Below are 24,447 nucleotides of genomic sequence, written 5' to 3' on the forward strand. Positions count from 1 at the left end.
CAGGAAACTAGAAATGCATTTACTGCAGAAAATGCGGTGAGTGCTGTAGTACAAAGTGAGGTTGAAAATATGTTTTAATAAAGCCACATAGAATAAGACATAAAGAAACATTAAATGGCATGAATCAAGTGAAGGGGTTTGAACAGAGTTCAAAAGTCTAAATGGAGTAAACAATGTAAACATGCACACCATTTACATTTTTTTAAATTGTTGGAAACAAATAAAGTGACAGCTGAATGAAAAGCAAAAAGCTTGCTAAAAATGCAGAAATGTAAAAGGAATTTCAGAAGAATCTGAAAGGACAGATGTATTGCCCTGCGCTGCTGAAAAATCTGAAAGGTAAAATGCTGAAGTAGAGGTAGTAGTAAGAGTGAGTAATACAGTGGGAGAAGGCCGATAAAACAGCGGAAGAAGAGTGAGAAGGACAGCTGGAGAAGAGTGAGGAAGACAGCGGGAGAAGAGTGAGTAATACAGCGGGAGAACCATGAGAAAGACAGCGGGAGAAGAGTCAGTAATACAGCGGGAGAAGAGTGAGAAAGACAGCGGGAAAAGAGTGATTAATACAGCGGGAGAACAGTGAGAAAGACAGCGGGAGAACAGTGAGAAATACAGCGAGGCAGAAAAGAGACAGACAGAGTGAGTCGGAGACAGAAAAATAACTCCACATGGTGCTCTCTAGGAGGAGAAAAGTGGACAGCGAAAACAGAGCCTTCAACCCAGAATGGACAGACTCATTCATGTTTATTCTTTCCACTGGAAACACAAATTCAGTCTGTCTCATATGCTCAGAGACAGTGGCACTCATAAAAAGTGCCAACGTGAAACGCAACTATGAGACAAAGCACAACGTTTTTCACCAAACATACCCACTCAAGTCTGGACTGCGGTACCAGAAAATAAGCAGTCTCAGAGCCCAATATGAACAATCCACCCGAATCCTGACCCATTCATTCACTGCCCAACAACGTGCTAATGAATGTTCCCATCATAAGGTACCATGTGTAGGCCTAGCTGTAGATGAGTCCACTGATGTTAATTTATGTAAGGTTCTTCAACCAAGAAAATAAAGAGTGTGTTAGGTGTAACTCCCCTTAAGACCAGTACAAGAGGAGAGGACATCTCCCTGGCCATTAAGGAGATGTTAACAAAGCGAGGAATAGAGCCAAAACAAGTGGTTTTAATAACCACAGATGGAGCCCCTGCCATGATAGGGAGAGAGAAAGGAGCTGTGGCAAGAATGAAAGAGGACAATCCTGAGCTCATCTCTTACCACTGTATAATACATCAATCTGTCCTGTGCTCCACCCTGTCAGATGAGCATGCTGAAGTGATGAACACAAGATGAATGAAGAAGTTGATGCAAACACTGATGATCTGTTGCTGCACAACAACGTGAGATGGCTTAGCAAAGGCAGGGTGTTAGAGCGCTTTTGGTCCATCAGAAGTGAAGTAGCAGCTTTCTTGGAAGAGCTGAGAAGTCAGAAGGCAACAGAGTTTTCTCTCTTTTTAAAAAATGAGAAAAGGATGGATAATGTGGCCTTTTTGGATGATATCACTTCACACCTTAAAGGGGACAGATTATGAAAACAGCACTTTTCCTGGGATTTGGGGTGTTGTTGTGGGTAGATGGTGCTCCCACACGCTTACAACCTTTGAAATAAGTCCGTACATGATTTTTTGAGTGAGATACGCATTTCTGGAAGCAGCCCGCCTCCAGCTACCAAACGCACGAGTCCGTTTCGGCGCCCCCTCCTACGTAGGAAGGGGGCACATTTGAATATTACCTCCCACTTCCTCACTCCCCTCCAATCAGAGCATCGCTAAGATTTTGTGGACCAGCGGACGAGCAGCTCCGGCGGGGGGAACTCGGCGCTAGCACTGCAGCTAAGCTCCGGGAGTATAATCCCTTTCTCTGGCGCCGAGCTCACCCCGCCGGAGCTGCCGCTGAAGGGAAGTCGGGAGGAGGAGACATGGAGTAGAAAGGGATTCTACTCCCGGAGCTGAGCTGCCGGACTGCCGCCGTGCTACCCCAGCCGGAGCTGCTCGTCCGCCGGAGCTGCTAGTCTGCTGGAGCTGCCGCCTAGCTTCGGCGCCAGTTCAGCTCCCGGAGTACACTGCCGGACTGCGCAGGGAGCTCTGAGGCAGTCCGGCAGCTCAGCTCCCGGAGTACAATCCTTTTCTTCTCCATGTCGCGGTTCATGGACTTCAGAGAGTCAATGCCAAAGTTCGTTCCCCCCAATTCTTCTCAACCATGGCCGAGATATCCCCCACTACGAGTCTTTACTTGTGGAAGTACCAGAGACGTCAGACACAGTCTTTATTATTCATAATATCATCCGAGGCGCACATAGCTTTTGGCCATGATATTAGATCAGGGATGGGCAACATCCTCACTCAGTGCGGCCCGCATCCTCACTCAGTCAGACCCGCACACAATAAGAAAAAAAAAAAGAAGAAAAAAAAAGAATAATAATAATTGATCGAGTTACAGAAAACTCAGTCAAGAAAGATGAGAAGAATTCATAGAATTCGAGGGCAAACCCATGCGTCTAGTTTGCTTAGAAGCGATATCAGTCATTAAAGATATCCACTTAAGTCGCCACTACAACTACTACAACTGCTTGTTGGGTTTGAGTTCATTGAGTTGTTGCACTTAATGTTGGGCCACTGTTTTTCAGTTTTTTGACAAAAATACTGACCATTCATGTGGCTGTTTGAGCATGGAAAACATGAAATTAATGTATGTTGATTCAATTAACATACCGTACATAGGTTATGATTCTGGATGATTTTTTAGGTAGTGGCCATCCCCAAAATGCACCAGAATACAGGAAATCATATCTACCAAATTCAAAATTGTGTAGCTTCTCTCAGCTCACGTTTAGTTGAAGTGTGCAGTCATGTGACCCTCCGATGGTTATGATGAAAAATGTGGCCCTCTTTATCATGAAAGTTGCCCATCCCTGCATTAGATAGATTATATAAATACCTGTATATAATATTATTATTATGTTATATTATATTATATAGATATAGAGCTCCTGGAGTCAGCAAACGGCAACAATCCCTTCTCCTCCATGCTGTGGTTCAGTCTGACAGCTCATTGGTCAATGGGCAGCAGCTAATTTGCATCAATGCTACAGACACCAGAAACAGCGTATTCTGAAGGGACTGAGGCCTCGTTCACACGAAGCCGATTTCATGGCGAAACCGCAAAGGTCTTGTACGGTTCGGCCTTCCGTACACACCAAGCCGGCGAATCCGCTGACCGAAACTGCAAACTTCTGAAACCACCCTCGGAGGTGGTTTCAAATCTACCCGGTTTCGTTTTGGATTTGTGTGTACACCTGAAACTGACTGAAACCGCAAACCATGACATCATCGCCCCACCCCTCGACCTCCTAGCCAATGGCTCTTAAGCCCGCGGAGTCTCAGAAATCACATGCGAGCATGCGCATAAGGGCAGCCTTTATGCGCATGCTCGCCTCTTCTTCTTATTTAATTTCTTCTGGATTTCTGTACCAGAAGCAGCGCCCCTTATGGGACTGGAATGTGTACTACAGCGTTTCTACAGATCTACCCGGTTTCGCTTGGCTTCGTCTTTACGGAGATACTTCGAAACCGGATAGATCGAAACCGTAACGGTTTCGCCCGTTTCGGCTTCGTGTGAACAGGGCCTGAAACAGAGGGGAATAGTGGTAGACGATATTTTTTCTATTTCCAGCAAGTAGCTTCAAAAACATGTTTTCTAGAACTCAAATACTATTTTTACTTGTTGGGAAAACACAATAATATGTCTCCTTTAATGAACTTAATTTGAAGCTATAGGGCAAGGACAATACAGCTTGTGAACTGATGAAAGCTGTCTGCTCCTTTCAGAGGAAACTTGAGGTGTTCAAGGAAGACCTGCAGGGATTTTGTGCACACTTCCCAGCACTGCAGGAACAGGTTCAGGGACAGAGAGATGTGTCTTCTTTTGGTGACTTTGTCGATAAGCTGATTCTTGACTTCTCCAAACGTTTTGACAGCTTCCACTTTGGGCAGCAGCTCACCTTGTTCATTTAGAACCAATTTCTAATCACATATGTCAGTGGGTTCTCAAAGGAAGTCACACAGCACTTCAAATGGGCTAATGCTGGGCCTCTCCAGATGCAACTGATTGATCTCCAAGCAGATGTGGCGCTGAAAGAGCTGTTTGGAATAACCGACCCCGCCACTTTCTGGCTCCAAATGGTCTCTGAGACAGCTTTCCCAGGTCTGAGGAAAGTAGCCCTGTACACATTGACCATGTTTGGCTCCACATACAGCTGCGAGGCAGCTTTCTCTGCAATGAACATAATTAAAAGTAAATATCGATCCAGGCTCACCAATGAGCACCTGCACTTGTGCATGCGAATGGCCATGACATCATTCCAGCCTAGATTTAGGCCCCGTTCACACGAAGCCGAAACGGGCGAAACCGTTACGGTTTCGATCTATCCGGTTTCGGAGTATCTCCGTAAAGACGAAGCCAAGCGAAACCGGGTAGATCTGTAGAAATGCTGTAGTACACATTCCAGGCCCATAAGGGGCGCTGCTTCTGGTACAGAAATCCTGAAGAAATGAAATAAGAAGAAGAGGCGAGCATGCGCATAAAGGCTGCCCTTATGCGCATGCTCGCATGTGATTTCTGAGACTCCGCGGGCTTAAGAGCCATTGGCTAGGAGGTCGAGGGGTGGGGCGATGACGTCATGGTTTGCGGTTTCAGTCGGTTTCAGCCGTACACACGAATCCAAAACGAAACCGGGTAGATTTGAAACCACCTCCGAGGGTGGTTTCAGAAGTTTGCAGTTTCGGTCAGCGGATTCGCCGGCTTTGTGTGTACGGAAGGCCGAACCGTACAAGACCTTTGCGGTTTCGCCATGAAATCGGCTTCGTGTGAACGGGGCCTTAAACTCCTGCCAGGACAAGCTGGAGCTCAGTTCTCTCACTGAACAACAGAAAGTGGGGGAGTTGGATAAAAGAGGGAAAGAAAGAGAACCTAAAACTGTTAAGATGCATTGAGATATCTGTTTTTGAAAATTGGTTGAGACTGTTAAAACATTCACAAAGAAAAAGGGGAAACTCAAGCTGCAGCTATACTTTATTTTAAAATGAAGTATATATTTTATCTTTATTTTAAGATTATTATTTAAATGCAGCCCTTCTTCTCCTTGAAGACATTCGTTTCAGTTGAGTCAGTTGATATAATACATATCTTCAGTATTATCTGTCTAATTGTATAAAACTGACAGTAAATATTGTCGAACTGTTTTTGAATTGTTCTTCCTATATTGATCTGACAGTCGTTGATTACATGCAGACGTTGATACAACTACTAGGCTACTTCAATATATATCACACTAAATCATAACGCAAGTTAGACATTATGATGTTCCGGACCTTTGCTTGAGGACATTTTCTCTAACTGGACCTATTTGAATTTTAGTTTAATACCCCTGATAGTGGTACTAGCTGCACAAACGATATGCCTTATGAAAGGTATTGTATTGATTGCTGTTTGTAGAAAGAATTATAATAATCGTTTTTTTTTTTTAACCAGCCAAAATTTTATGTACTTGCCTAATGCACATTTTTCCAGCCTAACGTTATTAAATTCAATTGAGCGAGAAAAACTGCCCAATCTGGTAACACTGCCTGTACGTCCTCGAGCTCTAACATCAGTGTAAATCAATGAGACCAACTGAAAACAAGCCGACATGGAACTTAAACTGATTTTGAAAATAGTATAAAGGTAATCGAAATTCTGTGTGTTGTAAATGTAGAATATCTTAAAAAGTATAAACAATTTTAAAGGTCCCATGGTATGAAAATCTCACTTTATGTGGATTTCTAACATTACTATGACTTCCGCTAGCCTGCCTCTCGTCCCCAAGTGGCTAAAACTTGCGTTCGGCATAAAACGAGCACTAGGTATCCTGCTCGCCTTTGAAAAAAAGGAAGCTCAGGCGCGCTGATTTGGAATGTGGCCCCATATGTCGTCATAAGGTGCCAAGTTACCTCCCCTTTCTCTGCCTTACCCGCCCAGAGAATTTGGCCCGCCAATGAGACAATGAGCTATGACCGCGCGTGCGCAACATGTGTGTGTGCGTGTGTGTGTACACACACTGTACCACAAGTGTCGTACACTTCTTTGTTATTTGGATAACTGTTCTGCTGTTGGTGTTTTGGCGCATAACAAGTCGGACTCTCGTCTCTGGTATTTCCACAACGAGACTCGTAGTGGGGGTTATTTCAGCCATGGTTGAGAAGGAATTGGGGGAAAGAAACTTTGGCATGACTCCCTGAAGTACATGAACCACGACATGGAGGAGAAAAGGATTGTTGCCGGCGATTGTCTCCCGCTTGAGCCCCGCTTCCTGCTGCCCGCTGCCGAGGGACCACCACCTCGGCGCTGGTGGTGCCTAAGCGCTGGTGGTGCCTAAGCGCTGGTGGTGCCTAAGCGCTACCCGCTCAGTCATTTGAGATTCATAATATCGTCTGGAGGTGCACACAACTTTTGGCCATGATCATTTATATTATATAGTGCTGTCAAGCGATTAAAATATTTAATCGCATTGATGTCATAGTTAACTCACGATTAATCGCAAATCTTTTTTCTATGCTAAATATCCCCCGATTTCTTTGTCCCATTAATTGTTCTAATTTTAATGCTCTTATCAACATGGAGAAGTGCATCGGCTTGCCTTGTGCAAATGTTTTTTTATTGATAACAACATTGGCATATACTGATCAAAAGCCTATAGTGCAATTAAACGATGAACATACAAACATACTGCCTTGAACATAGCAGTCAGGCTACTGCTTCTTTGTTTTAAAAAAATACACGCCGTTAAAATCGTTTTTTTTAACGCCGCTAATAACGCGTTTAACTGACAGCACTAATATTATATGATATAGATATCTATGTATGTTATGATATTATTTAGATATAGAGCTCAAGGACTCCCGCCGGAGCACCCGGAGTGTTCTAGAATATTTACAGAACACGGCCAAAGGCTGTGTGCGCCTCTCCATTGCGATACACCCACTGTAAACAGAGCGCATGGTACCGTGGCCGCAAGCTGCTCAGGGCCACACCCCCACCCCCTCCCTCCTCATTGACCCGCCTCTCTCCTCCTCATTTGCCTTAAAGCTACAGCCACCGAAATGGCGTGTTTGGGGAAAGCTCAATGTGCGACTGGTTCGTAGTGGCTGTAGTACTGCAACACGGCTGAATTTCGGGAACGTCTTCAAATACTGTGTTAGGGGCCAACTATCTATATTAAACCATCCATATATTAGCATGCCATGGGACCTTTAAAAATCTGAAAAGAAGCGCGCGATTCCAATCTAATATGAACATTTAAAAATTGAATGGAGTCTCTAGGTGAAAATTTGAGGAAGGAGATAGGTCCAAAAGTTTGTAGAGAATAATAAAGAAGAAAGATACAACTTAAGAAGAATAATAGTTGAGCGCTGCATGCAGCACTCACCTTATAACATCATACCCACTAGGTATCTTATACTGTCTGAAGAAAGCTTGTGTATGGTCTACAACTTCTGGCAGTGATCCTTGAGAAATACTACTTCCAATTGTTCTGAAACAAACATGGTACAGATCATACTGAGCTAACTTGAGTCTGCCTTGGGAAACTTCATGAAACAAAATCATCATCAAGGGCCCCATCCAGCACTTTCGATTAAAGGGGACATATTATACTACCAGGTGTGAGTGTGATTAGCAGTTATAAGCCGGAAAAACTGCACTTTATTTCTGCCAAAAGGCTAAGGCAAGGAGCAAGGAGCAAGGGAACACAGGTAACCACAGAGAACACGCAGGACCAACAAACCACAATGACAGCACGAGGAACAAAGGAAAGACAAGGGCTTAAAGGGCAACTTCACCCATTTCACATAAGCTTTGTATTTTTAGAACCCCCCGCATATTTTTGAATGGTCTAGCATCATTCCCTTATTTTCTGGAGAGACTGGAGAGATCCGTATCGATCTCCAACACTTCCTGTTTTCAATGACGCAATATGACGATTTTTGCGTACAAGAAAATAGGAAGTGTAAGAGGGGATGATTCTCGTAAGACTACAACCACTAGTGGGCACTAGTGGGTCCCACCCCCTAGAGGGGGGTGGGACCCACTGACGCTACAGACCTATTAGAAAAATCTGCGTCTCCTGACATCACTAGTGGGCATGTCCACCTAGAAGTGTGCTTGATAGATAAGCAAAGTTTGCTTCAGTCCACTTGGTAGGCTGGTAGACTGATCTATCCAGCACAAATCTAGGTGGACATGCCCACTAGTGATGTCAGAAGACGCAGATTTTTCACCAAATGAGGGCTGCATGCCTGACAACATTTAATGCTGTTCGCAGCTGTATTTATTATTATTATTATTATTAGGCTGCAATGCACAAAGTGTGATGCACCCTATTTTAATTGTTCATGTTTTTTATGTATTATTCTTCAGCGTTTTCCTATCCAGCCATAACTGTCCGATAGCATTTTATGAAACCGGACCATAATGGTAGAGGGTGATTAATGATGCTCCCTCTGTTTTGCTAAATGGTCGCACCAATAGACTGAAACTGAAAACTTCAAAACAAGCAACTCTCCCTTTCCCCGAGAGCCATGAACTTTGCGTACATGTGTGTGTGTATCTTTATGTTATTATGATGAGAGCTATATAATGGATCATTGCTTTATTAATTTAATTATTTTGTCGTTTAGGTCCTGCTCTCTTTGCCTTCAACGATGCAAGGTTCACTTCAGAGGACTGGCAAGGTATTCAAGCTACAGGAAGAAGCGTCAAGCGAAAGGACCCAAACAAAGTTGGGCGCTTTGGGATCGGCTTCAACTCTGTGTACCACATCACAGGTACAACGAATCAAATGTGCTAAATTTGCCCCACAACTTCTGCAGGGTCAGCAGTGTTTTCTATGCATTCTACAGTATATTCTATTCTATATAAACTATTTCATTTCCTTTCATTCTCAGATGTGCCATGGATCTTAAGCTCAGACCATCTAGCCGTGCTCGATCCCCATGAAAAACTCTTTGGACAAGGACATGGGGGCTACCAGTGGTCTTTAGCCGATAATAAAGACCAGGAAACTTTGAAGACTATCGAGGATCAATTCAGGCCATTTCAAAACATTGTCGAATATCTATTACAAAAGAAGTGGACGGAGGTCCTCGAAGACCAGCACTTTAATGGGACACTTTTCAGATTTCCTTTACGCAATGAGATATCGAAAATCTCAGATAATTTGTATAATTCTGACAAAGTTGCCCAGCTTTTTGACAGCTTCATTGCAGATGCAGAGATATGTCCTTTGTTTTTAAAAAGTGTGCAATCCGTGTCTTTAATTCACATCACGGCAGACAGCTGTGTCAATGTCATGCTTGAGGTGACTAGCTCATGTTCTGAAGGAGCAGTTTTGGAGTCAAGTGATGGATCAATCATCAAGAGCTCAACACACTTTAAAGACATAACTGTCACATCAGAAGACCGTGAAGAAACCAAAAATTGGCTCTTGACTACTTGTTGTATGAAAGAGGGCAATGTGCAGAAATTGGATTCACTGGCAGAGAAGCTGAGTTTTCTACCACAAGTTGACTTGGCGTTTCCATGTGGTCAGAATAAAGACAGTGGTGACAGTAGATTGAGTTGCTTTCTCCCACTTCCTAACAATGAATCCAACAAGACTGGACTTCCAGTGTATGTAAACGCATGCTTCGGCCTCACAGACAATCGAAGACATATCAAGTGGCAAGAAGAAGATCAGAAACACGACGAGGGTGCCATGTGGAATGAATTGCTGGTCAAAGAGGTGCTTCCACAAGCATATCTCATGATCCTTAAAGATGCCATTGAATTGTCCAAAATCTCTGAGCTCCCTCTCTCCTCTGTGTATGGTCTTTGGCCAGACTTAACACACCTTGAGCATAAAGAAAAATGGCATTCAGTTGCCCAGAATGTTTTACAATGCTTATTTAGGGAGAATATTGCTGTGCTCTCTCTTGCTGCAGATGAAAAAAGATTTGTCTGTCCTTCAGAAGCTGTGCTGCCCTGCGATTCTTCAACAAGCCCTAAAGTATCAGCTGCCATTCAGAACGTTTTGATTTCTTGTGGAGTTAACCTTGTGAAAATCCCAGAATGGGTCGATAGAGCGATCGAGAGGGCATACCCACATCCTGAATCCCTGAAACGAGTCACTCCAACTTTTCTCCGGACTATTGTCCACAAAGCAGATTTGCAGAATGTAACAAAAGAGGACAAGGTATCTCTTTTAGAATATGTTTTAAGCGATGGAACATACGAAGAACTCCAGGGCCTTCCACTGCTTCCTCTCAGTGATGGTACTTTCAGATCCTTTACGAACAAAGAGGAAGACGTCGCTTTCATCGATAGCCAAGACTTTCCAAGGTAAAATACCCGTTTTGCTTGATAAGCAATATATAACCTTCCCCTGTGTCTGTAATAACTATGGTTTGATTATTTGTAGAAATAGCACATAGTAAATAGCAGTTAGCACAATTCTAACAGCATTCTTCCCGAAGTGTTTATTAATAATTTAAATTAAATCATTAACCCCTTTCACACTTGCAGCCACATGCTGGTAATTAACGGCAGCTGAGCATTACATTGGACATTTATTCTTTTCAAATTGCAGTGATTCCGGGGCAATGGTAACAAGTTATTTCCGGGAAATTACAACAGAGGTTTATAACTGCTGTTTGAATGATAGCATTCCGCTGAAAAGAGAGATGTGTCTTATGCGAACGCAGACACTGCTATCTTTTACCAGTAATCCTTATCCGTTAATGTAACATATCTATGTGTGAAAAGGGCTAGTGTGCTGTTGGAAGCTGTCATCTATACTCTTAGATGGTTCACATGAAAGCCAACTCATTCCTCGACAGGTCCCTGCTGCCTGGTTGCAAACACTTGTTCATCCCACAGGACCTGAGCACCACCTGCCAATCACACCTGAAAATGCTGGCCACAAGAGGTAGGCATGTTGTTTTGTGTATCATGTATTTACATTAACACCCAATTTGCATGCATTTAATGCTGTTTTCCAATGGTCTATTTTCCAGATATATTCAACATCATCAACATTGATGCAGACAAGGTCACTGACCTGGCAAAGAGGTATTTGCCTACGGATTGGAAACAGGGAATGGAGCATGTTACCTGGGAAATTGCAAACTGCGGGCATCCGCCAGCCGGATGGCTTCAAGAGTTCTGGAAATTCCTTAACACTCATTTCAGAGAGTTAAGTGGTTTCACTGGAATGCCTTTAATATCCATTGAGTCCCAAGTGGACCCCACGCAGCCCATGTTACTGGCAAGAATACAACAGAACACAACCCTAATTTTTCAGAGAAGCAAACAGAATAGCTTGCCACAGCAGATTGCTGAATGGGTGAGAAAGGTTGGCGGCACTGTTGTGAGAGGAGAAGAGTGGCTTAAACATGAAGACATAGACTCTTATGTGCTGCCCCCTTCTCCACGGAGTGTCCTTCAGGTCTTCGTGAACACAGATTCTGATCATCTCATCAAAGTAATTCAGTCAGTTTCTCATGATGACAGAGAGGAACTTAAGAACTATATCTGTCGCCTGGATTCTCTCTCAGCCAGAGAGCAAGATGTTCTCTCAAAGTTACCTTTGTTCCAGACCATGAAGGGATCATGTGTTGATTCTCAATCAAAGCAGGCTGTGATTTTGGGTTCCCGGTTAACGATCCCAACAGAACTCACTATGCCTGACCATGTGATACAGTGTGTCACTGAGGCCGACCGCAGACTCCTACAACTACTCAACATTGATATCCTTGATACACCTCAAGCAGCTAGTCTACTGATTAATTGTGTTCAGTGTGATGCTTTTGGAAAGGATGCTACAGAGAAAACAATGACATGGATTTTAGAGCATGGTGGTAACCTGTTCTCTCAAAATAAAGCCTTAAAAGCCAAATGTAAGGAGCTGAACTTCATTCAACTCAACGGAGGCTGGAAAAAGACATCACAATTATTTGATCCTAGAATTGAAACCTTCAAGGATCTTTTTCCTTTGGACTTCTTCCCACCAGCCTTGTACACACAAACAGCACAAATGCTTCAGAGTTTAACAGAACTTGGATTGCTAAACAAGGAAGCAGATATCACTACTTTGCATTTGTTGGATGCTGTCAAACAGATTGAGAATTTGCAACTTAACTCTTACAAGAAGGCTGTCAAAAGGGCTGAGGTCATTCTTTGCCTGCTCAATAGCAATGATGTGCTGTCCAAATTCTCTGAACCACAGCTCAAAAGCCTGTCGATGATGAAATGGGTGCCATGTGTTGAACCAGGACAACAAAACAAGGAGAGACTTGGTTTCTTCTGTCCACATGAAATTGGACATACAAAGTATGAGGACATTGTTGGGCATGTAATGCCCCTGAAAAAAGAGTTTAGTGAGAAGGTACGCAATGAACTCGGCATCACACACTTGCCCCCACCTCTTAAAGTGTTGGAAAACATGTCAGTGATGTCATCAATTGCACATACACTAATCGATCCAGATCTATATGTGGATTTCAACAGGAAGCTGCATAGTACTTACATGTATATGCAAGGTCACATTTATGAGTTTGCAGAGATTGTGACCAAGGACACAAAGTGGTTATGGGCACACAACAAGTTTGTTTCTCCTGTGGATCTAGTTCTTGACTACCCTCCAAATCTAGATCTAAGTTCTTACATTGGGAAAATTCCAAAAGAATTTCTTCCTTACCAGAAGTTGCTCATCCATTTTGGATTAAGACAGTGCCTTTCAAGAGAAGAAATAGTTGGCATTCTTAATCAGATCAAAGACTCCATTGAAGAAAGGCACATACCAGTTGGGAGTCCTGGTGAGCTAAAAATGGCGGTTGATATACTCAACTGGATGGGGAGAGAGAAGAGAGTTGTTGAAGAAGACATCCCTGTTCCAGTCATTACCAATGATGAACATTTTACCTTAAAGCCACTGTCAACAACAGTCTTCTGTGACATCAGCAGAGATGGTTTGGAGGCACTCAATAATCATCAGGAAGAATTCTATGTCATTCATGCAGAGATACCAAGAGCCACTGCTGAGTGGCTGAAGATCCCACTGCTCAGCACACGGATACTTAGCCCTGAGATGATAGGAATACAACAGTGTGGACAGTCGGAACCAATAACAATGCGGATTAAAAACATTCTGAATGAATATGACGAGGAACATGACATCTTTAAAGAGCTGATTCAAAATGCTGAGGATGCTAGAGCAAAGGCATGTAGGTTCATGGTCGATTTCAGGGTGCACAAAGAACCACCAGAAAGTCTTATTGACCCTGGAATGACTGCTTGCCAGGGGCCCTGTCTTTGGTCATACAATGATGAGCAATTCACAGAGGATGATTGGACCAATATCGTCAGAGTAGGATCTGCCTCAAAAGAAAACATGGTTGATAAAATTGGAAAGTTTGGCCTCGGGTTCAATACAGTGTATCATGTGACGGACTGTCCCTCCATCCTTAGTGGCAGTCATCTCCTCATGCTGGATCCAAATGTTACACACCTGAAGAAGCACATAAAGGAAAAAACTAATCCTGGAATTAAGCTGGACCTAACCCACTGTGATCTCTTCAAGTGGTTTCCAGGGCAGTTCAAATCGTATGAAAACATCTTTGATTGCCATTTTAGCAGAATCAGCACTTATAAACCCTACCAAGGTACTCTCATCAAACTACCCTTCCGAACACACGAAGAGGCTTTCAAGTCAGAAATAAGCACTAAAGTGTATGACAGGGTCAATATTGTTGGTTTCCAAAATAATTTCATGAGCAATTCACAAATGTACCTGCTCTTTCTAAAAAACATAAATACAGTTTCTCTACAAAATATCACAAGCAATGCCTCAACTCCTCCACAAGATGATCAAATTCAGACTAAATTTAATGTTTCAAAGACCATTGTGAGGAGCATGAAGATACCAGACCAAACGTTAAAAGAGCAAATTGAAGGAGTTGAAAGCCTGGTCAGTGAAAATAAAAAATGCTACGAATTAACTGACTGTCACACAGCCCAAATTGTCCAAATTGAACAACAAGAAAGTGGATCAGTCAAGTTCTGGCTCCTATACAATTGCTTTGGAACACAACAGTGCCTCAAAATGATTCATGACAAAAACAAGGAAGCCAAGTTCACTCTGCCTGTTGGTGGAATTGCTGTGGCTCTCGACAAAAATCCCAATTCAGAGAAATGGATGCCATCAAAAAAAGAACTAATTGGTCAAGCCTTTTGCTTCCTCCCTCTCTCCATTCAAACAGGTCTTCCAGTGAATCTGAATGGGTCATTTGCAGTGACTTCGAATCGGAAGGCTCTATGGGCAAGGGGAGTGAAAAATGACTGGAACAAGGCTCTCCTTCAGGACCCTGCAAAATCAGCATATATCACTGTGCTCTCCGTATTGAAGAACATGTCTCAAGACAAAGACTTGGAAGGCTACTGTTACTTCATCTATTGGCCTGATAGGGAAAAAGTGACAAAACCATTTCAACCGTTGGTGGATGCTTTTTATTCTGCTGTCGTCCATCAAAATGCACCAGAGATCTTCAGTGATGGCGAGCACTGGTGTTGCTTCAACAAGGCCATCTTTTTACATGAAAGCATTGAAGAGAACAAGGAAATTGGTGGACTTGCAATGAGAGTAGCGCAAAGCCATGTGAAAGCACCCAACCATGTGGTTCCTCTTCCAATTTGGCTGAGAAACAGCTTCAACCAGGCTGGCTTCCAAAAAGATATAGAGAGCAGAACATGGAACTGGGAGACATTTTATGAAGAAGCTGTGTTTAGGAATCTAGCTATCATGGATGCTGAAAATAGGAATGCTCTTGTGCTGCATGCCATTGACCTCGACTTGACTGAAATTAATGACCTACTGATGCACCATCCATGCATTCCTACAAAGGGTGGACAACTTCAATGCACCAAGAAAGTTGTTTATCCTACTGGAAAAGTCGCCTGTCTTTTTCGACAGACAGAAGGACGCTTGCTTGACGGAACCAAAATTGACTTTAGTGCCCCTAGAAGAGTGCAACGCTTGTTGGAACTTGGAATGTTGAGTGACTATATCCCATTGGAAGAGATTGCACAAAAAGTTGGTAGCATCAATTATGTTTGGAAAAAAGACAAAAATAAAGCATGTGTACAATTGAAATGTATTATGGAACAGTTGAGGGGTCATCTGCCTGACAAGGACTCGCTCTACTGGGAATCAATCAGGAATACTGCATTTCTTCCAGCCTTTTCTCCAGAGTCGGGAAGGGTCACACTTCAGAAGCCCATTGATGTTTTTCATGAAAAATACCACCACCTTGTGAACATGACAGAGCATGTGCTTGATCACACCAACTTGGAAACATACAAAGTTGATCCTGTCTTAAACATTTTGAGAGTTCGTCAAAGTCCACCACTTGAGACAGTGCTACAACAGCTGGAAAGCACTAGTTTCAAAAACCAGAGCTCCAACGAAACAAGGCTTCACGAGATAGTCAGTAAATGCTATACATTTCTCGATCAGTGGCTCAAGCAGCATGGAGATACCCCACTAATTTCAGAAAGGGCACATTCATTTCCGTTCATTCTTGTTGGCTGCAAGTTTGTACATGCACAATGTGTGGCAGAAAATGAGGACTTTGAGGCAAAGCCATACCTTCATGTACTTCCATTGGTCTTTGCTGGTTTCAAGAGCCTCTGGGAGAGTGTTGGCGTTCAAAAGAAATTCACAAGAGGTCAGTATCTCACTGTTATCGAGGGATTACATGCCTCACATGGACAGAAGCCCCTTTCCAAGCCCGATCTCAATATCTGCCTCACAGTATTGAGGGGTTTGTATGAGAAGAAAGAAGAAATAAAAGACTGTCTCATCCCCAATGAGCATGGGGTTCTGCAACCTGCAGCAGAGTTATCCTTCAATGACAGTCCCTGGATGCCGCTAAATTTAGGGGTGACACTGTGCCATGAGGACTTTAGTCGAGTAATGGCACGCCATTTTGGAATCAAGACAACCAAACATCAAACTCTGGAAAATTCCTTAGTTGCAAACATGTCACCATTTGACTTTGAGTTTGAGCAGCGAGAGGAACTGACAGTGAGAATAAAAAACATTATTGAGGCCTATCCATCCAAGAAAGATATCCTGAAAGAGCTAATTCAAAATGCTGATGATGCAGAAGCCACAGAAATCCACCTGGTCTGGGACAAAAGACAGCACGGAACAGAAAAAACCTTTGGAAAGAAGTGGAACCATCTGCAGGGCCCTGCATTGTGTGTCTACAACAACAAGGTGTTCTCTGATGCAGATCTGAAAGGCATCCAGCAGCTGGGAGAAGGTGGCAAACACAACACTCAGGCAAAACAGGAAAATATGGAATTGGATTCAACTCTGTGTATAACATAACGGATTGCCCTTCTATCTTAACTGGAGATAAAATACTCTGCATTTCTGATCCAAATCAAACATACATTGAACAAACATCAGGGAAAACTGCTGGCTGTGGGTACAAGCTTGATTCAGTTTTTAAAGAGACATACCTTGATGTCTACAAGTCATTTCTGCCCAAGGAATTTACTCTTGAAGAAGGAACGATGTTCAGATTACCGCTGCGAATTGGTAAAATGGCAAACAACTCTAAAATCTCAGCCCAGGGTATCACTGCCCACGACATTGAAGATTTGTTCTCGGCCCTTCTTGATGACCCAGAGGGTTTGATTCTCTTCTCAAAAAATATTCAGAAAATACAACTCCATAAAATTGAAGACTCTGGAAAACTAGAAAATGTCTTCAAGGTTGAAAAAAGCATACAAGACGAAAGCTGCAAGGAAAAAACTCATTTTCAAATGAAACTACAAAATGCCTTGAAATCGGACGGTTCTGTTACACCATACCAGGCAATTTACAGAATACGGATTTCAACGTCCTCCAACAGCAAAAGTGAATGGGTAATTGCAGATCAGTTTGGATCACTTAGAGGTGACACTGGTAGACGGTTCGACAAGCTGCCTCAAGCATCAGTTGCTGCATGTGTGGACTACAAGCCTTACAAAGAGGAGAATTTCAAAGGTGGAACCTTTTGTACCCTTCCTCTACCTGTTCAAACTGGCCTTCCAGTCCATGTGAATGGGAACTTTGAGGTAGACTCATCCAGGAGGGACCTATGGAAAGAGGATGGCAAAAGTTTGAAAGTAGATTGGAATGGAGTATTGAAAATCGATGTCATAGCTCCCCTGTACGCAGACCTGCTTCATAACATCTGCCGAACCCTTCCAGATAGGAACATGTGTTCCACAAGTCGAGACAGTCATCGTCTCCACAATTATCTTCGTTTTTTCCCATTTGTTTCACAAGATATTGCTCCGGACTGGCAAGAAATGATACATGAAGTTTACAGAACAATTTGCAACAAGGCTCTTGATGTCATTCCAGTGTCGAAGAGCACAGTAAGAATCACCTCATATAGGTCATTTAGGGAGTACTCTTTAGAGTGGTGTAATGTCAAAGAGGCAGAACAAACTGATGCACCTCATTTGTCCCTAGAGGAAGCCACAGAATCCATCAACCCCATGTTAGAGAGGTTTGGAATGAAATTGGTTCCTTTTTCTAGCGATATGGCAAACATTTGGGAAAGTTTAAAAGCTGCTGGGGTGAAAGTTAGGTCTGTAAGCCCTTCAACTGTGAACGATTTTCTTCGAGAAAAGCCACTCAATGATCCTACCAAAACCATGAAGGGTTTACCATTGCCAATCGAACAAACACTAATTCAAGATGGAGAAACATACGCCAAACTGTTGAGTTTCTGCTTGAAAGACAAGGGCTTGAATGTTAAGAACAAACCTTGTTTAATTAGTGGACTCCCTCTTCTTCTAACAAATGACCAAGTTTTGAGGGTGTTTGATTCCAGCGATCCTAAACTAATCACCAGACATCATTCTTTGTTTTGCGGATATGAAAAGGATTTTGTTGATTATCGGACCATTGAAAAGCACATTGAAGTTCTACAACCCAAATATGTTAAAAAGTTAACAATTCCTCATGCAGAGAAGTATCTGAAAGCTATACTTCCCCGTCTCCTCAAAGACTGTGAGGTTGATCCACTTTTTGGTCTCCATGTACCAAACGCAGTAATACAGAAGTGGTTGATAAGTGCTTGGCAGTTTTTCACAAGTGAAATATCCCAATGTATGACATTTAGTACAGTTCGGGAGCTTTTTGATGGCTGTCAAATGGTGCCAGTTGTGTGCCCAAGGTCAAATAACAAACCCTTCTTGCAAACAATGATGAGCATGCCAAGTGTGATTCAATTTAGCTCGAATGAGGGCATACCAAGCATCCTGTTTAAACTCGGATGCATGATGCTTGACACTGCACTCTTCTTAAGGCTTGGATCAAAACTACCAACACAGCTAGACACTGAATCATTGAATACAAGGGATCAAAGTGCTGTGTTGGACTTGGTTTTCAAACTAAATCCTTCCGAGTTTTGCAACCTTTCTAATTACGAGCTAAATGAGCTACAGGGGTTTCTACAGTTTGGACTATTGAAATCAAAGGACAAGAGTCAGTATCAGAGAAAAGTCAAATCTTTGCCAATCTTTGAAACACTAGACGGAAAGCGAGTCAGGATTGATGGACCTGGAAAGGTATTCATTGTCAATGGCATGACAAGCTTTCCAGACTTGTTCAATCTGAAAGAGAGCAGCAGCACTTTTCTCAAACAAAGTTTAGTAAATGAGCAACTCTCTGAACAATTCCAGATCCCAATCCTTTCTCATCTTCAGTATTTTGTTAAGTTCATCCTGCCTGTCATTCATGCACTCACAGAGGAACAGATTCTTCGCTCCATCAAAATGTTGTTGTTACTGCAAATCGATTCGGAGTATCCTAAACATGAAGCAAACATCATCTCCTCAATGAAGGAAGTGAAGCTGATCCGCAGTATCCAAGGAAATTCAGAGATGGCATCATTCTACTTTGATGACCATGTGAGGTTGTACACCATAATGTTGCCTCAAGGGAAATTTGTGCCTCAGAGATTTTGGAAGGCAATTTGTGACACATCATCCATGGAAATGCAAGCAAGAGAATTGGTTAAGGAACTGGGAATGAGGCATTTTGTATCAAACAATGAAATCATTGCTTTTGCATACCAAATCGAATCTGAGTCTAAAGGGAACTGTGAACTGGCAGTCTTAGAACTAAAATCATCAAAACTTCTGAGTGTTGCAATGAAAAAGGCAGGAAATGACAAAGAACTTATGAAGTCCTTGGCTGACATCAAATTCCTTTTACCAGTGCAAATAAGAAAAGATCTATGCACCTTTCAACGTCCAGCTGCAGTTGAGAGAACTGTAGCTCTCAGGGGGTCATTGATTGGAAATAATCATCAGCATTTGATTTGGACTTCTATGCCAATCATAGCTATGCCACATTGCAACCCAAATGACAAAGAAATTATAGAAATGGCTGGAGCCTTTGAAGAACCACCCATGCTGTCTGTCACTACAAACATGGCGAACGTCTGCCAGGTACCTTGTCAGTCTGATGATCTCAAGAAAATCAGGGCTGTTGTTTTCAGGCATTCATATGCCTACTTACAAAACACCACATTTCCAGTTAATAGATTTACTGGCCTGCCTGTTGTGTTAGTTGAAATGACACACAACTTGTAAAAGCTGAAGAGACTCTCTTGGACTGCCAACGACTTGGACTTCAGGCCCTACTTGTACAAATCCAGCCAAAGGATGCAATGTATGCAGAGTTCTTTAAGAGAATTGGTGTGACTGAGGTACCAACAGTAGAGCAGTATTGTCAAACTCTCACAGCGGTTTTCAACGATTCCTGTGAAAAACAAACACTAAACTCAAATCAAAAGAACACCATCAGGCGAGCTGTTGAGCAGATATTCCTCCTACTTAAGAGACAGGAAAAAGGATCCCCCCTTACATTTTCGGAGACGTTGTACCTCCCGTCAAAAGAAGGGAAACTATACCCCTCAAATAAACTCTACTTTAATGACACAGTATTTCAGGCAAGGTTGGAGAAAGCATTGAAAAATAAGTTGCCGCTACTTGCGAGCCTTAGGATATGCCATTTGGGGGACGATATGTATGAGCATCGTCAACTGGTACAAATGTTGCCAGAAAATCTTCAGCCCAAAATGCTCTCTCAGTGTACCGAGGAGCGTTTGGGAAAATCAAACATGCACATTTGTCAGTACGGGAAAAGCTGTGAATTCAGTGGATGGTTTGAGAAACATCTGTCATCTATAGCCTTCCGACATGGACTTATCTGTCTCCTGAGAGAACAGTCAAAAGGCGAAATCACACAAGAAGATGCTGGCGACATGTGTGAGCAGACTTTTGGCCGTATTCAAATCATCTGCTGCAGGAGCCTTGAAACCGAGCTGTGTTTGGATCAACAGCCACTGAACGATACAGTGGCGGAGGCTGAAGTCTACGTCAAAAAAGGACAACAAGGATGCACCTTTTATTTGAAACACAACGATGACATGGCTCCAAAAGTGATGAATGAAATAAACTTGACAATGACAAAAGAGATAAACGCTCTATTAGGGAACAAACTTGCCTCCAATCATCTACCTGTCCTTGGGGTTCTTTTGATGTGTGACAGCCTGCAGGAGGTCCAGCAAAAGCTGGAAAAGCACGGAATTCATGACAGCGCAGAAGCGGACCACTCTGCTCTCTACCCAGCAGAACCTGGGAGTGTTATCCCAGATGAATGGCTCGACTGCCTTGATATGAACATGCTCAATAATTTTGAAGAAGGCGAACATGTTGGCTATTTGAGCAATGACATCTACATTTATGCAGTTATTGTCAAGCAAATGCCTGGAGCCACGGGCGCACAACTGTCACGCAGGTATGAAATCCAAACCAACAACAAAGAGTTCATCGAAGTGAGTTCGCTTGAGCTCTATCAGTTCATACGAGAAAAGAAGCCCAAATTGAAAAAGATGAGCATTAAATCAGGAGCATCCTGCATGGTACTGGAGCTACATGAAGGATCAGAGTGGAATGGAAAAGGGGAGTTCTCTGAGGAAACATCCACACCTGGCAGGACGTTGCCAGCATCTTTTGATGAAGCCAAAAGGGAAATTGACAAATGTTTGGAAGAAATCTGGACCCTTTCCAAGGAGGAGAAACATGCAGCCATAAAAAGACTGTACCTCAGATGGCACCCCGACAAAAACCCAGAGTGCATTGAGATTTCCACTGAGGCATTTAAATACCTGATGAACAGAATTGATGAACTGACAAACGGTAAAACTGCAGATTCCTCAAAGCCTAAATGGAACGGAAACTTCAGGGATTTCTATGGAAATTGGAATCAGGAGGCCAGGCGGCACAGGAATGGCCGGGAGCGATTTTATCAACAGTATCGCTCTTATAGTTACAACTTCTGGACTCATCAAGAAAACGTCCCAAGGCCAAACCGAGCAGAGGCCCAGCGTTGGCTGCAGCAGGCACGCTGTGATTTGGCGGCAGCTGAGAATGACATTGGCAGTGGGAGCACAGAATGGTGTTTGTTCAAGGTTCACCAAATCATGGAAAAGGCTCTCATCGCTGCAGAGTACAAAAAAAATGGGAAACGTTCTGCTAACTGCACCATCTCCATTATGGCGGCACGAGTTGCTTGCTTCGATCCTCGATTAAGGGAGCTGACTCAAATAGTTGACAGTGTAAAGTTGCTTGGAGTGGATGCAAAGAAAACTCAATACCCTGACAATGCTTCCCCTATCATTCCTCACGAACAGTTCAAGGAAACGGACGAGCGGCCAGCTGTGGATATGGCTTCAGAGCTTCTGTGCATGATAGAGGCTTATGTTCATTAAGAATTTGTGATTAAATTCTGTTTTGTGATTAAAAAACATATTTTGTTTTATTTCCATAAACAAAATGTGGAAATAAATCCTGAGAGTGGGATCAGATATCTTTTTTACATTTGAGATCTTTTTTATATATAGGTATCATTTAATTAGGATAATTTTATAATTCTATGCATCGTTGTATGAGTGTTATGGTCTTGTGAACACACTTTTCACTCTTTATTATTGAACAAACCTGTCAACAAGCTTAATGATTCCTTAATGACCACTGAAATAATGTACTGTTTTGCAGTTTTTGTTTCCATGTACACTTCTATTATTTTATTGTTAATGTAAAAATTGTTATGTTTGATGCATTTTTTGATTTTATTAAATCCTTTGAGGATAAATGAATTGCTCTATATACACATTGAAATGGAGGCATTACCTTTTAAAACTTCCTCGATATGTGAAACATACCAATCGTCTTTCTATAAATGTTACTATGAATAATAAAGGGAAATAAACAAAGGATTCTCATCACATTGTGTATTTGAGCATTCTTTCTTCGATAGTACATTGGAGTAGAAATACTAGAAAATACGAATATAAATATGTTTCAAAAAGAGGAATTAGCTAACATCTTGAGGCTCAGGATCCTAACATCAAGTCAGTAAACACAAATGAAACACAAAACATTCAACTTGTATAAGTAAAGTTTTCTTTTAATAAGAAATTATGGTATGAAAAATAATGACAACCAACCACACGCCAGACAATTGCATCTTCTCATGGTCCAATGAGGAGTAAGTCCTCTCGGAGCAGAAGCATCCCAGAGTCTGCATGGAATCTTCTTTATTTGACTGAAGCCATAGGACACAGCCTGAAGGTCATTCAGTAGAAAAACACTCCAACCATGTCTGCAGTTCAGGTGAGCGGGCAGTTCACTAGATCCAGTCTTTGTTATGAACCTACCAGGAGTGTCCGTCGATAGTCTCTTAATAACTTACACAAATCCTGTACATACTTACAGCAGGCCTGAAGCCTGTCTTCAAAGTGGATTTAAAATAAAAAATAAAAGTTATCTTACATATTTCATATTCATTAGATATTATGAAGGGGGAGGCGGGGGGGGTCTGGTACAGCCTATCACAAATCGGACTCATACAGCACATGCAAATCAAGAACAGAACAAAATCAAACTTTGTTGGCAACATCCAGAATGACTGATGACGGCGGAGAGTTGAGACATCCACACAACATATCTGTGACAAACCAAGTGGGACGAGGTTAACGACAAGAAGAAATAAAAAGTGTTGTACACAATGATCCCTATGTATAAATATATATCTTCTATAAACATCCTTATATAATGGATTATGGTATTGAATGCATTGCTGTGATCTTGCAACTTCCATATTGGTTGTATTGCATTTTATTTGATCAAATCATGGGACTATAGGAAAGAATATAAAGCAAAATCGATGAAAACTCATCCGCAGCAGAGGGTTTTCATTTTCAAAAAAGTGTGTTGTGTTACGAGAACAATCTGAAATTCACGAGATATATCAACTCATCTATCATGAGAAACCCAGATCCTTTAACGTTAAGAAACAGGATTGATGATTGACAAACATGATGATCGACATTAAATAAACACATGAGGACAATTTAGCCAAACCTTATTGGGAAATAAGGTTTGGCTAAAAATCGGCCAAATATCGTAGCGTTTCAATTAGCGTGTAGCCTTTCGCTTGATAGTCTGTAATAAAATCTTTCTTTAAGAAAACACCCATTCTTCCACATGAATTATCACTGACTCCAGGCAGAACGAGTTTTTCATAAAATTGGGAACCAAATAGAAAACACAGATGAGAGTCAAACAGATTTAGGTTCAAGGGGCCCGACGACAAAACTGATGGCAGAACACAGCCGTTCTAAACCACAGAGCAGACATGGTGTGGTGTGAACGGCTCTGAGAGCTACTCAATGCTTCCCCTGACCATGGGAGTTCTGCAGCACAAACACATCCCAGCTGAACCCCAACCAAAAGCTGCTCCCAGTCCTTTAGAGGAGTTTGGGCCTGTGATGTTCAGCCTTCTGACCTTTCCCTCCCCCGTCTGATGACCCCCCGCAGCCCTCCTAACCTCGTCCTCCTGCAACGCTTGACTTCCTGAAGGGCATAGGCCTCTACCGGTGGCGCCACACTGCCCCAACGCCTCACATGTTGTAGGCCACATAGATGGGGTCCAGCTGGTCGGCCAGGAAGCCGTCCCTGAGGTGCATGCGCTGCTTCTCCCCACGTGAGTTGATGGGGATGACGCCGGGGTCCACAACCACCACCACGCCCACAATCAGGTAGTGCTCCTCCAGCACCACGTTGGTGACCAGGGCCACCAGGTCCAAGGCCTCCTGCTCAGAGCCCTCCAGCTCCACCACCACCACCAGCAGATTGGTCCAGGTGAACACCGCGCTTGGGAGATGGATACATACATTATGAATAAACTCACC

At 42.7% G+C, this 24,447-nt stretch overlaps 2 protein-coding genes across 6 annotated transcripts in view; one reads left to right on the forward strand and one right to left on the reverse strand.

Annotated features, from left to right (window-relative positions):
* Nucleotides 1–16,596, forward strand: part of LOC130373497 (sacsin-like) — a 28,184-nt gene extending 11,588 nt beyond the window's left edge. Inside the window, exons 5-8 of the mRNA XM_056580038.1 lie at nucleotides 8,764–8,910; nucleotides 9,031–10,462; nucleotides 10,960–11,048; nucleotides 11,137–16,596. Coding sequence (XP_056436013.1) covers nucleotides 8,764–8,910; nucleotides 9,031–10,462; nucleotides 10,960–11,048; nucleotides 11,137–16,511 — 7,043 coding nt within the window. The 3' untranslated portion in view covers nucleotides 16,512–16,596. The remainder of the gene's footprint in view (nucleotides 1–8,763; nucleotides 8,911–9,030; nucleotides 10,463–10,959; nucleotides 11,049–11,136) is intronic.
* Nucleotides 15,041–24,447, reverse strand: part of dip2a (disco-interacting protein 2 homolog A) — a 204,777-nt gene continuing 195,370 nt past the window's right edge. For 4 of the 5 annotated variants that reach the window (XM_056580042.1, XM_056580040.1, XM_056580039.1 and 1 more), the window contains one exon: nucleotides 15,042–24,409. In XM_056580042.1, the coding sequence (XP_056436017.1) occupies nucleotides 24,157–24,409 (253 nt within the window). In that variant the 3' untranslated portion in view covers nucleotides 15,042–24,156. Of the gene's footprint in view, nucleotides 24,410–24,447 lie in introns of all 5 variants that reach the window. The other variant, XM_056580043.1, reaches the window with a different exon arrangement.

This window comes from Gadus chalcogrammus, chromosome 20 (genome assembly GCF_026213295.1).
Source record: "Gadus chalcogrammus isolate NIFS_2021 chromosome 20, NIFS_Gcha_1.0, whole genome shotgun sequence".
Lineage (NCBI taxonomy): Eukaryota > Metazoa > Chordata > Actinopteri > Gadiformes > Gadidae > Gadus > Gadus chalcogrammus.